This window comes from Rhineura floridana, chromosome 7, assembly GCF_030035675.1.
Source record: "Rhineura floridana isolate rRhiFlo1 chromosome 7, rRhiFlo1.hap2, whole genome shotgun sequence".
Lineage (NCBI taxonomy): Eukaryota > Metazoa > Chordata > Lepidosauria > Squamata > Rhineuridae > Rhineura > Rhineura floridana.
Window position 1 is genome coordinate 150,203,178 of NC_084486.1, and position 13,508 is coordinate 150,216,685.

Genomic DNA, 13,508 nt, shown 5'->3' on the forward strand with positions numbered 1-13,508 from the left:
TCAAGGGATGGTTTTGTTCTGGTTCTCATATTGTTTTGGAAAGTGTGAATTTGGTAGATTCGGCTTGAAATGCAAACTGAATCAAATTTCTCATCCATCCCTACTCCTAACTCAGAGTTGCTCTGTAAGGGAGAGAGGGTGAAGTAGCTCCTAACTTCCCGACAGACTTGGTGACTTAAATTTTCCTGTGCTGCTGCTAACAAGGGATTCCTCCCCTTTCCTTTTGGTTCACACCATTCCCTCACCCTTCCTTTTGTCTTTGCATTAAATATGGACCAGGATAAACTGGATTTACAGGTGGCAGAGGCTTCTGTCCCATGCACAGAGAGCCCCACAGCCTTTCACAAGTAACCAAGCCACGTCCTCTGCTACATTCTCAGAACAATACTATGTTCTCAGAACAGAGAGAGAGAGATTGACTCAAGCCGAGCCAGTGAGTTTCTTGGCTGGGGCAGTGGTTGGATTTCAAACTGGGTCTCCCTAGTCTTAGTCTGACACCTCCAGCCACCACCAGCAGGGGGCACAATCATAGTTCTCATTCCATACATTATGGTTTTTATTTAATTTTTATGGAGGCATTTTTATATCACCTTTCAGGGCCAATGGCCCACACAAATAGCATAACACACAGATAAAACACCAAAATGATAAATCAGCAAACATTGTGGTGTGAATGTATGCTTTTTCTTGTGGATTTTTGCAATTCTTTAAAAAAAAAGTGCATGTCATAAATCATTCTGGCCAAAAAGCTTTATACCAACATTGCTGCATTGTTATGCTGCTTTTCAGACTAATTTTATAACTTTTTTTATATTGCTTTCTGCTACAGGTGACCTTTTAGAGGTTTACACAGAGCAATCAAATCATAACAGGCGGTTAATGTCCCTTGAAGTGGCTCACATCGGTAAAGACTGAGAGTGAGAGAGAGAGATGCCCTGCACTCAGTCTTACACATTAAAAACACAAGACACTCAAGGAAAGGCGAGTGGAGGGGAAAGGCAGAGGAAGGAGAGGGGGTCTTCCAGGCCAGAACAAATTATGACACTTGACCAGGGAGCCTCCATAGCTCAGTGGCACTGTGCATACTGAAGGCCCCAAGTTCAATCTCAAGGCAAGAGGACCTTGGCTTGCCAAGTTGAGAAGGACCTCCTCGAAGAACATTGGAGTCAATGATCCCGCCTAGGTGGACCCGTGGCTTGACCCAGGGAGTAAGGTGGCTTCATGTTCTTAGTAATGACAGAGGGAATCAAATGCAGGCACAGAAGAAATTGTTGACGGTGGTTTCCTTGGCGCGTCGCCTGGTCGAAATGCTTTTTGCTCATCATTGCCCCCTTCTTGGGTCATTAACCCTGGATACCCATGTTTGCAGGTGACACGGCCTCTCTGTCAATGAACTTGCTGGCATGCACTCAAGGGAAAAGAATGTGGGTGGGGGGTTAAAGAGAAGGTTGGTAAAATGTGAGTCAGACAAAAAGTGCTCCAGGGCCATCCCAACAGCTCTGAGCTGCAGGACTCTGACCTCGCTTTGCAAACACCGCCAAAGAGCAGACTATGCTGTGGCTTGGGATCAGGAGACGGCTTCTCGTGATCAAGGATTGAGAGAACCCCTGGGGGAAGCTGTTCAGAAGGAAGGAATCATGGAGCCTTTGGGTGATCTAGTGAAAGACCCTCGGTAAGCAGCCAGGGACCTATTTTTGGCAGAGCCCCATCCAGCTGAGAGGGGCTGGGCTCTCCTTTACAGGATTTCAGACAGCAGCTATTCTGTCCATGCTGCCTGAAGTTTTTTTTGGAGGGGTGGGGAGGGAGAAAGACCAAGGTGCACAAATAGGGCAAAATTCAGGGGCTGCACTCAAGATCGGCCCCAGAACCTATTCCTGCGCATAGACTGAATCCCTGAATGAATATCTGAAGTAAGAAATAGTTCTGTCAGCCAGACTTTTGTAGCCCATCAATCACCTGACTCTTAACCAGAGAACTGGCCAATTCATCAGTTAAATAAGAACATAAGAACATAAGAAGAGCCTGCTGGATCAGGCCAGTGGCCCATCTAGTCCAACATCCTGTTCTCACAGTGGCCAACCAGGTGCCTGGGGGAAGCCCGCAAGCAGGACCCGAGTGCAAGAACACTCTCCCCTCCTGAGGCTTCCGGCAACTGGTTTTCAGAAGCATGCTGTCTCTGACTAGGGTGGCAGAGCACAGCCATCATGGCTAGTAGCCATTGATAGCCCTGTCCTCCATGAATTTGTCTAATCTTCTTTTAAAGCCATCCAAGCTGGTGGCCATTACTGCATCTTGTGGGAGCAAATTCCATAGTTTAACTATGCGCTGAGTAAAGAAGTACTTCCTTTTGTCTGTCCTGAATCTTCCAACATTCAGCTTCTTTGAATGTCCACGAGTTCTAGTATTATGAGAGAGGGAGAAGAACTTTTCTCTATCCACTTTCTCAATGCCATGCATAATTTTATACACTTCTATCATGTCTCCTCTGACCTGCCTTTTCTCTAAACTAAAAAGCCCCAAATGCTGCAACCTTTCCTCGTAAGGGAGTCGCTCCATCCCCTTGATCATTCTGGTTGCCCTCTTCTGAACCTTTTCCAACTCTATAATATCCTTTTTGAGATGAGGCGACCAGAACTGTACACAGTATTCCAAATGTGGCCGTACCATAGCTTTATACAACGGCATTATGATATCGGGTGTTTTATTTTCAATACCTTTCCTAATTATCGCTAGCATGGAATTTGCCTTTTTCACAGCTGCCGCACACTGGGTCGACATTTTCATCGTGCTGTCCACTACAACCCCGAGGTCTCTCTCCTGGTTGGATATGCTTGTTGACACTCTCAAAGAATTCTAATAGGTTACTAAAATATTTGCCTGTGTCTAAAACTTTGAGATCTTTCTGTGATAAATGACAGATGGAATAAAGGGTACTGCTCTCAGACTAAAAAGCAAAGCAGGGTGCCTTTAGTTTTTGTTCCACTGATTAAAGGTGGCTCTCAATCAATTAACTGAAGTGCTTTTTGAATAACATGTTTAATAAATTCATTCAAGCTTTCTGCCGAGTAATAAAACGAGAGTGTCGCAGTGCATGCACAGAGTACATTAAAGTTAAACTCAGCCTCTTTTTATTATTATTATTGTGTCACAAGCTAGTGGGTGGGAAACTGTGTTCACTAACCCAGGAATGATTCCTGGTAAATTCAGCTCTGTGCCATGCTCGGACGGGGACAGAGCTCCTACAGTGCCTTGTCTCACTGGGGGCCGGGGGGCGGCGGCTTGCATCTTTTCCACAGGTTCCCCCCTGAACTGATCCATCTGCTGATTGAGAATTTCAGCGTCCCCATTGCCTGCTTCTCCCATCCACCGACCGCTTTGCAGCTGCTGCAACGTAAGTTTGTAAGGCCGGTGGGGGTGGGTGGGTCTGAGCCTACAAAGGGGAGAAGGAAATAGCGCTTACCTTTGCTCTACACGGCAGTAAAGCGTCTGCAGAATTCTGGGGAGAGCCTGCTGGGTCAGGCCAATGTTCTAGTCTGAAAAAAAGCATGGGATTTTTTAAAAACCCCAAAAGGTTAACATTCGCTGGGACAAAAAAGGTTCGCCATGGCAAACATCAATAGACTTCTTGGGTTATTTACAGAAAGAAAACTGTAAATGGTCAGTGGCTGAAATTGGGGGACCTTGTTTACTATGGTGCAGGTGCAATATCCTGGAAGGGGTACATTGCAAGTCCACTTCTGTGTAAATTCTGCAATGAATAGTGCACCCAGGGTTGATTTTACTCTGTAAAAACCCACAAATATAGAGTTTTTCCTCATAGAAACATCGGCTCGCTTTTCCTTTCAGAGCAGAGCCTCGTAGACCTCACCATCACTGGCATGGCGACCTTCCTCACGCTGCTGTCCGCCATCATCTTTGTGGAAGACGCCATGTACCTCTCGAAGAAGGTCCGCTGTTTCATCAAGATGAAAACCCTCATCTGGAGCAGCTCCGCACCCACCGTACGTGTCCATCCCCATTAAGGGCACCTCTGAGGCCATCTTGCCTTCCTTCTGCTGTGCCTCAGCCTGGTCTGAAAGAAGCGGGGAGAGCGCTTCTCTTGCTCTCAGGCCCTGCTTGCAGGCTTCCTGCTTGCGGGCATCTGGTTGGCTACTGGGAGAACAGGATGCAGGGCTAGTTGGGCCCCCTTGGGCCTGGTCCAGGCTCTTCTGATGTCCTTCCGTTCTCTCAGGTGGTCTCAGTGTTCTGCTGTTTTGGGCTCTGGGTCCCCCGCTCAATGTCGGTGGTGGAGATGGCTATTGGCGCGTGAGTATCTGGCTATGGATTGGACACACTTGCCGTTATCCTGGTTTCAGTGCATCTCCACCTCTGTGTTGTGAATCTGGGGACACACAACATTAGTCAAACCCTGCCCCCTTTTACTCAAAGTCTGGGATTTTTGGGATCAGATGTACTTTCCCTTCAAGCCAGTGTCACACCAACTTCAAAACTGTTTGGGTGATCAACCTGTTGCGACTCTGAGGTGCACCCAATGGAAACGCGTTGCAGTGGGCGGTCCTAAAAGGTCTGACATCAGCAGTGGTACAGTGTAACAATAAAGACGCGTACAGCCAAGTGCAGATTCGTTTCAAACCATGCCCAGACAAAACGGTCTCACTGCTTTTTAAGGAACTAGGGTGCACAGAGCCTCTCTCAAGGGAGACCTATCCTGCCCTGAAAAAAGCAAAAACAGGCACTGCCCTTTGAATCAACACTTGGGGGGTGGAAATAAGCCCATTGACCTCTCTCCAACAATGGTGTGTGGATGTACAGAGAACCAATCCTCATACCTTTCAGTCTTCCTTTCAGTGCTCCCTCTCAGGGAGAGAGTCCGAGGGTTGTCACAAGGAGGAGGGCCTTTCCAGTTGTGGCTCCCTGCTTGTGGAATGCTCTGCCCATTGAGGTCCTTTCGACCCCAGGTAAAAACGTGTCTCTTCTCCCAGACATTTGATGGATTACAATCATTTGCTGGATGAGAGGCTTTGGACCCAGCGTTTTTTGCTATTTTACTGGTTCTATGGATTTTGGGCCCTATTTATGGCAATGTGTTCTTTTTTAAATTTTATGTTATGCTTTCTGTGTTTAGAGCTTTGTAGGTTGCTTAGAGACTTTTTATGTAGCAACCAACTGCTATGAATGAACGGCAATAATGACGATGTGATGGCAGAGATCATGTGATGTTGTGTCCCTCCCAGGTACTTTGCCGTCTGCTTCTACCTGCTGCTGCTGATCATGGTGGAAGGCTTTGGGGGAACGGAGGCTGTGCTCAAGGCCTTGAAGGACACCCCCATCGTGATCAGCACGGGCCCCTGCTGCTGCTGCTGCCCCTGCTGCCCTCGCATCACCATGACCAAGTGAGGGAGAAGCTCCCAGGCCCTGCTGGCCGGCTTCCCATTGGGGCTTCTGGGTGGAAGAGGCTCTCCTTACGTGGGCTGGGGCCGAGTGTGTGAGCAAGGCAGCAGTGGAGGCTGTTCCCTTAGAGCGAACGGGGCACTGCCCTGCTAACCTCAGTCTGCCCTCAGGCAGCACCCACCCGCCTGCCTCCTTACTTACAACCAGTCGGGGGGGGGGGCTCTGCCTGCTTTCTGCCCCACCCGCTCCAAAGGGCATTAATGCGTATTTTTAGAGCACCACCAATGTGCATAGCCCTTTGCGAAGCACAAGAGGACACGTCTCTGCCACCAAGGACCTTACAGTCTAAAATTTAACATTGGGGAGACAACAGCAGAAAAGGAGAGAGACGGAGGCAGTACACACTATGCATTTAAAGCCCATTTAAAGCACATGGCTTCCCCTGAAGAATCCTGGGAACCGAAGTTTACCCCCGCGCTGCACTATAATTCCCTGCACCATTAAAAAAACTACAGTTCCCAGGATTCTTTGGGGGAAGACACATGCTTTAAATGTATGGGGTATACTTATTTAGAGAGAGACAGGGGAAGAATATGTGCTTTATCTTAGTCCCAGGGCTGGCCCTACTCTGAGGCAGACTGAGGCAACCGCCTGAGGCAGCAAATGCCAGGGGGAAGTGGCAAAGTGGAAGACAGAGCCGTGAGTGAGCCATGTGCAGCCTGCCCTCCACATCCTGCTGCCTTTAAATGCACTGGCTTCTGGAGAGAGCAAGAGCGAGAGAGAGCGCCTGCATTTTGCTAAGGGATTGTGCTAAACTTTAGCAGCCAGAGGGCCAAACTAGGCAATATGTGAGATGGGCGATAGGAACATACAAGAACACAGAAAACTGCTTAATACCAAGTCAGGCCATCTAGCTCTGTATTGTCTACACTGACTGGCAGCAGCGCCTTCCCTGCTCTACCTGGAGATGCCATTGGGGGTTGAACCTGGGCCCTTCTGCATGCAAGGCAGAGGTTCTGTCGCTGAGCTGCACCTCTTTGTCGTTGTGAGTTTCAGGGCTGGCGGAACGTGGAAACACTTGGCAAGGCAGTGCGTGGACTCCTTGAGTTGACGCAAGGGAGGAATTCACCTAGGCCTGTCCCAGGCTGCCAAACTGCACCCAGCCCGGCTCTTCCCACACACTGAAAGGTTCTCTGAGCTTTGACTGGGATGCAGGGATTTCCTAGGTGCAAACACCCTTCCCTTTCCTTTTGCTGCAGACAGAAACTGAAGCTCATCATGCTGGGTACTTTCCAATATGCCTTCCTGAAGGGAGCCTGCGTCTTCCTAGGGCTCGTTCTGACCACAGAAGGCCTGTATAACACGTCGGACGTAAGTCTCGGCACTGGCAATGGTCTTGCCTTCTGAAAGCAACAGGGAGCATTTTAAAGACAACTCCTAAACCGCTTCGCACATCCACCCTGTTGCTCTTTCCCCTGATGCATATACCAGACCATTCCCAGGCAGTGATGGCTGGCAGCTCCATGTCAACACGGCAGAGGAATCCGCTGGACAGCTCCTTGAAAGTTCGGACTAAAACCCGGAGCGGATTTCCCCTGCCCCACTGACATGGAGGCACCAGCCGCCACTGCTCCCAGGACACATATAGCCAGCAGCAGTCACCTGATGTACTTGAACCTGTATGGTAGCAGGATTGCTGCAGCCTCTGTTCACTTGGCTATGGCCCCAGGTGGATCAGGCCAAGAAGGTCTGTCTAGTGCACCATCCTGGCTCCCAGGTGGCAACCAGATGCCTCTGGGAATCCCACAAGCAGGCTGGGAAGTCATAGCCCTCTCCTATTGTTGATCCTCAGTAGATGGTACTTTGTGATATACTGCCTCTGAACATGGAGGTTCCACTCTGCCATATTATAGTTAATAGCCGTTTTTAAAGAACAGTTATTTACAGATCTTGTCTAATTCCCCTTTTAAAGCTATGCAGGCCAGTGGCCATCAAACACTTCATGGAATAGTAGATTCCATAAATAAATTATTTGTTGTGTAAGGAACGATTTCCCCCTCTATCTCCTGAACATCGTACCCCCAGTTTCAGAGGGTAGGTGAGAGAGAGGACAGGGCTCCTGTGCCTTTAACAGTTATGGAGGAGAGGGAATTTCAGCAAGTGTAGCTTGTCATGCAACTTACTTGAGAAGGAAAAATCTTTTTGCAGGTGTGGTCAATCCACACAATTAACAGCATCCACAGTTTGACTGCGCTTCAGGACACAGAGTACATGCACAGCATAGAAACAGAGGAAGCTGCCTTATAGTGCATTGGCCAGAGCTTGGAAAAGTTACTTTTTTTAAACTACAACTCCCATCGGCCCAATCCAGTGGCCATGCTGGCTGGGGCTGATGGGAGTTGTAGTTCAAAAAAGTAACTGTTCCAAGCTCTGCCATTGGCCCATCTAGCTCAGTATTATCTACACTGACTGGCAGCAGTTTCAGGCAGGGTTGTCTCCCAGCACTACCTGGAGATGCCGGGGATGGACCTGGGACCGTCTATGCAAAGCAGATGCTGTACCACTGAACTATGGCTACTTCAACAAGCCACACAGAACATTTGGCCGCCTCCACGTCACCTGCTATTCACGTTCCCTTTTCTCTCTCGCATCTAGATTTCAGCCACAAGTGTGGCCCTCTGGATAAACACCTTCCTGGGTGTGTCCACCGTATTTGGACTGTGGGCATTGGCGGTCCTGTTTCGGCAAGCCAGAACACACCTGGCCTCACAGAACATGGGCTCCAAGTTTGCTTGCTTCCAGGTAACCTCCTCTCAACCGGGTGAGCGAGACACGCCTGACTCAGCCCTGGGGCTGAAGTTATGGAGGCTTCGCAAGCCCTTTGTGGTCCCAACCCACTGTGACGGTGGTGGGTGCGCCGCCCCAGAATCCCTCTTCTGTGTTTCTGGTTCCAGGTTCTCCTCATCGTGACTGCGCTGCAGCCCTCCATCTTCAGCATCCTGGGCAACGGCGGCCAGATCGGCTGCTCCCCGCCATTGTCTTCCAGAACACGCTCGCAGGGTGAGTTTGAACCCTGGGGTTCAGCAAAGAAAGGCAAGAGGCTGCTAGTGGTGGTGGTGGGGAGGGAATTGTCCCTTGAGGAAAAAATTGGGAAGCCGAATGCAAGAGGAGCCTTCCTGCTGGATCAGGTCCATGGTCCATCTAGTCCAGCATTCGGTTGCCCAGAGTGGCCAACCAAGCACCCATATGGGACACCCACAACAGGACTTGAGTTAGAGCTTGGTTATATTCACAAGGGTCTTGGAAGACCACAGGGCAGGTGCAGTGGAAGCGGTGAGGTCAGATTAAGGACTGTGAATAATAACACCCACAAGAACATGGGCCCCTCACATGATTCCTCCGCTAAGCTCAGGATGGTATACTCCATCCTGATGGTATAGGATGGAGCTCAAGGTGGCATTGTTATCCACACAACAACCCTGTGTGGTAGGTTAGGCTGTGAGAGAAATGGTGACCAGCCCAAAGTCGCCCAGTGAGCTTTATGGCTCAGTGGGGGATTTGAGCTGTGGTCTCTCCACTCCTAGTCCAGCACTCTAACACCACACTCTGTACCACACTGGCTGGATGTGGGATGTCTCATCTCTTCTGCACAAGTCTGCGAGGTACGTTAGGGTGAGAGTGTGCACGGGATTGGCCAGAGGGAGGCTGGCCAATCAGGCATTGCCAAAAGGGAGGGATGAGCAAGGACACAGGTTGGCAGAAAAAGTGCATGTGCATCTCTGCCTATTGGTAAGCACATTTAGTACTAATTACCATAATTTAAGTAGATATGCAGCACCTCCCACCACACCACAGCAGGGGAGAGAGTCACCAGGTGACCTGAGAACTGTCTGCCCAGTATGCCATCCAGCTGTGGTTGGGCAACTGCAAGGCCCCTGAAGGGCTGTCTGACGGTTTGTCTGTCTTTGAAACAAACTTGAATTGGTGTAGTGGTTAGAATGCTGGACTAAGACCTGGGAGACCAGGGTTCGAATCCCCACACAGCCCTGAAGCTCACTGGGTGACCTTGGGCCAGTCACTGCCTCTCAGTCTCAGAGGGAGGCAATGGGAAACCCCCTCTGAATACCGCTTACCATGAAAACCCTATTCATAGGGTTGGCGTAAGTTGGGATCGACTTGAACACAATCCATTTCATTTCAGCCTCTCTGCCAAATAGGCTCTGGCTCAAGAGAGAAAGCAACAGAGTTAGCAGAGACCAGGCAGGGTCCCTGTAGGAGGAATGCTCTTCCGGGACAGGCCTTCCTTGAGACCCTTTCTTGCCCACAGCTTCTCTCACAGGAGAGGCCTGGGGTGCTGCAGCTAAAGAGAAGGTTGCTTTTGTGAGGCCCGTGGGCGCTTGCCGTCCAAGCAGAGCTGCCGCCAGCTCTCAGAAGCAAACTTCCAGGCACCTGGGATGAGCTTTCTGGCTCTGCGTTTTGGGTCAGGAGCTGGCGCCGAGCCAATCTGGTGGTGAAGCTGGAGTGTGAGAAGGGACCAGTGGTTGTTGGTGGGCTTAAGGACAAGACCTGACAGCATTGGGCAGGCGTTCAGCACCTTGGACAACTCCTTGAAAGTTCAGACTAAAACCTGGAGCGGATTCACATCGGAGCCAGCAGTCTGAGGGGACAAATGCCCTTGCCTTATGCCAGCTGCCTGCAGGCTAGCACCCTCCAGTTGTTTTGAACTACAACTCCCATCAGCCCCTGCACCATGCAGCTGTGCTGGGCTGAGGGATTATGGGAGTCGTTGAAAATCTCTGGAGGGCACCAGTTTGGCAAAGGTTGCATTAGAGAAGCAGTGAACAGAAGTAAGCCACATTTCCCTGGCAGAGCCAAACGCTGCCTCCTACTCCTCTTCCTCGTTTCCCTTGCAGTGATGCACGCACAGCTGCTCATCTTACAGACCTTCATCCTGACGGTGCTGACCAGGATGTATTACCGGAAACAGGACGACAAGGCCGGCTGCTGTCCTGTGGGAGCTCTTCCAGAGACCAAGACAGACATCAGTCTCTAAGTTGCCAAGGAGCTGCCACGGCCAGCAGGGCCCCTGGAGGCATAAAACGTCCCTGCAAGCATTTGTTCTGGGATGTCCAGAAGAAAGACAACATAGGCCTTCTGGGGAGGGGGGAAGGAAAGAGGCGATGGATCGATGGCTAGCTTATGACAAGCATGACATGCTGCACAGCCTTTGTACAATGGGAGGTATTCAATGCTAGCCCAACTCAGAGTAGACCCATTGATCTTAATAGGCCCGGCTAAGGGTAGAAACCACTGCTGGTTCCAGTGCGTCTCCACCTCTTATTTTCTTAAAACGGGGGCAAACGACACTAGTCAAACCTCACCCGTTTACTCTTAAAACCTGGTGGGATCGAGCGCATTTTTTCCTTTGTTTAAATTCCGCTTCAGAGAGATTTTGCAACTGATCAACAGATCAACCTGTTCCCCCTCCAGGTATGGTCAATGGAAACTCTTTGCTGTAAGCGACTTGTGTGCTCAGACCTGAACTTAGGTTCATTCAGTTCACTGAGTCTGCTTTGAGTATGAGTTAGCTGAATACAACCCAGTGCCTTCAGGACAACTGTAATACACTCAGCTTTGTCAAAGTGCCCAAGGTATGTGTAATAAATCTATCTTATGTTTTTTTATTTCATTTCTAGTCTGCTCTTCTACAAAAAGCAATCCCACAGCAGGTTACCATCAAAACGCATTAAACCCTAGGATGGGGGATCTGGTGCCCTCCAGAGGTTGCTAGACCACAACTCCCATCATCCCTCACGATTGGCCACGTTGGCTGTGGCTGATGGAAGCTGAAGTCCAACAACATCTGGTGTGCCCCACAGGCCCCATAACCTTATCCTAATACATAATCAAACTGTGAAATAACAAAGTAACAACAGAGCCTCATGATCCTCAGGGGGCCTACTCTGAGGGAAGCTCAGGGGACAGCAACAAGGGAGAGGGCCTTCTTGGTGGTGGCCCCCAAATTATGGAATGATCTCCCTGATGAGGTGTGCCTGGCGCCAACACTGTTATCTTTTCAGCACCAGGTTAAGACTTTCCTCTTCTCCCAGGCATTTTAGCATGTGTTTTAAAATTGTTTTTAAAAAATGTGTTTTTAAATTTGTATATTTGTTTGTAATGTTTTAATTGTTGTAAACCGCCCAGAGATCTTCGGCTATGGGGTGGTATACAAACTGAATGAATGAATGAATTAATTAATGGACATCAGATTCAGCAGCCAGTAGGTCACCCATAGCCCAGGTAAATAAATTGGTCTTTAGTGGGCACCGAAAACTCATGAGAGTCGCTATTTGGGAGAAGAGGGATTCCACAGTTACAGTGGCTGTACCAAGAATGCCTCTTCTTGCATTGCGGTATATCAAAAATCAGGTTGATATGGCACTGCTAAGAGGGGATCCCCTGTAGGTATTCAAGTACAGGCACGCACTCTATCAAATATCCAAGTCCTAAGCTGTATAAGGCTTGCAAGTCAATACAAGCACCCTGAATGTGGCTCAGTGGCCAAGAGGTAACTAGGGCAGTGCTTTCAAGACAGGTGTGATGCTCTCTGGGAAGGCTGCCCCATGCAACAGCGGTATCACAGCAGTCTGCACCAGCTGCTGCTTTCAGGCCAGCTTCCAAGGCAGCCCTCCAGGCAGCAGATTGGAGAAGTCCATCCTTGACATTACCAGTGCATGGATCACTATAAATCTACAATTTATAGACTGTAGGTGTAAAGGATTGATCTATTGAGGGTTACTAGCCACGGTAATTAGACGTATGGGCTGTATGAACTCCATACTAGGGATGGAAGGATCTTGTCAATTTTGGTTCTCTCAATTTCTCATTTTTCCAATCTTAAATTCAGTTCACATTTGTGCAGCAATTTGCAATTTGTTAAAAATCCTCATTAAAATTCAAATTTCTCCTAATACGTTTGTATGCAGTTTTGACTAACGTCCAAATTTTTGCAAGCAATTTCTTATAATGCATATTTGAATGTTACTTTCACTAATATGCTCATTTTTATACACATTCCCCCCTAATATATACATTTTTGTAAACAATGTTTAGTTGGAAAACTGCATTGCAAAATTTGGATAAATGCAAACTTTGAAGGATGGCCATGCTTCAATTCTCATATTGTTTTGGAAAATACACATTTAATAGATTCGGCTTTAAATGTGAACTGAATCGGATTTCTTCCCCCTCTCTACTCTGTACTTAAAAAAAAAAGAATTAGAAGCTTGCACTCCACACAATTCAAAGTTTTACCCCAGTTAAAAAAAAAGTTCTGCAACCCATCTCATCTAGCATCCTCAGAGCGGCTAACCAGATGCATGTGGGAACCCGATTACAGCAGAACTCTCTGCACTTGCGATTCCCAGCAATTGGTGTTCAGAGGCATATTGCCTTTACCAGTGGAAGACAAACATAGCCCACATGGCTAGTAGCCACTGAAAGGCCTTACCCTCCATGCCAAGGCAAGAGTCTTTAGCGACCTGGCATGATTCCGGGACAACATGCTTCGCCTATTTCCTATCCTATGTCTAGTTAGACTACTTCCCATTTCTCTTCCTACCCTGCAACTACCACCACCATCATGTGATTAGAAACCCTTTGTGGATTCTTTGCACTTCTTTTCTGGGATGGATACACCTGCCATCTAGTACCATTTTGGAGTCGAGAGCATTGTGGTGCTCCTGGCTCTTGGGACCCAACACACTATGTTGCTTCTAGCGAGCTGTGCAAATCCTGCTTGGACTGGGTGATGAGAGCGTGTGGCCCCACAGTCAATCAGGAAGCAATGAGATTAAATCTGAAGCGTTTGGGGTAAAATTGCATTTATTTGGCTAAACGCAGAAGTCAAAGAAGAAAGAAAGGAAGGAAAAGAAGTCAAACATAAACCCAGCTTGCAACAAATCCAGGAGCTCGTATTCAGAGAGAGAGGAAACCAAGACAATCAACACTGATCAAAAGAGGCAGAGCTAGCAGGACATAACATCGGTCACCAGCAGTCCCTGAGGCTGCCGAGAGCTTTGTTGAGACAACTAGTTAAGATTTCTGTTATGGGCGTT

The 13,508-nt window shown here is 48.6% G+C and overlaps 1 protein-coding gene across 1 annotated transcript; it reads left to right on the forward strand.

Annotated features, from left to right (window-relative positions):
- Nucleotides 1–1,471: 1,471 nt before the first annotated feature.
- On the forward strand, nucleotides 1,472–11,080 carry SLC51A (solute carrier family 51 member A). The gene is made up of 9 exons (XM_061637593.1): nucleotides 1,472–1,672; nucleotides 3,297–3,391; nucleotides 3,847–4,001; nucleotides 4,232–4,305; nucleotides 5,235–5,393; nucleotides 6,651–6,762; nucleotides 8,047–8,193; nucleotides 8,346–8,451; nucleotides 10,305–11,080. Exons 1-9 carry the CDS (start codon nucleotides 1,638–1,640, stop codon nucleotides 10,442–10,444), a joined length of 1,023 nt encoding a protein of 340 aa, XP_061493577.1. The 5' UTR covers nucleotides 1,472–1,637; the 3' UTR covers nucleotides 10,445–11,080.
- Nucleotides 11,081–13,508: the final 2,428 nt, after the last annotated feature.

Coding starts and splice junctions, on each gene's coding strand:
- SLC51A (XM_061637593.1), top strand. CDS start 1,638: ATGGAGCCTTTGGGTGATCTAGTGAAAGACCCTCG. Junction 6,763..8,046: donor GCCTGTATAACACGTCGGAC/GTAAGTCTCGGC, acceptor TCTCGCATCTAG/ATTTCAGCCACAAGTGTGGC. Junction 8,452..10,304: donor TTCCAGAACACGCTCGCAGG/GTGAGTTTGAAC, acceptor TTTCCCTTGCAG/TGATGCACGCACAGCTGCTC.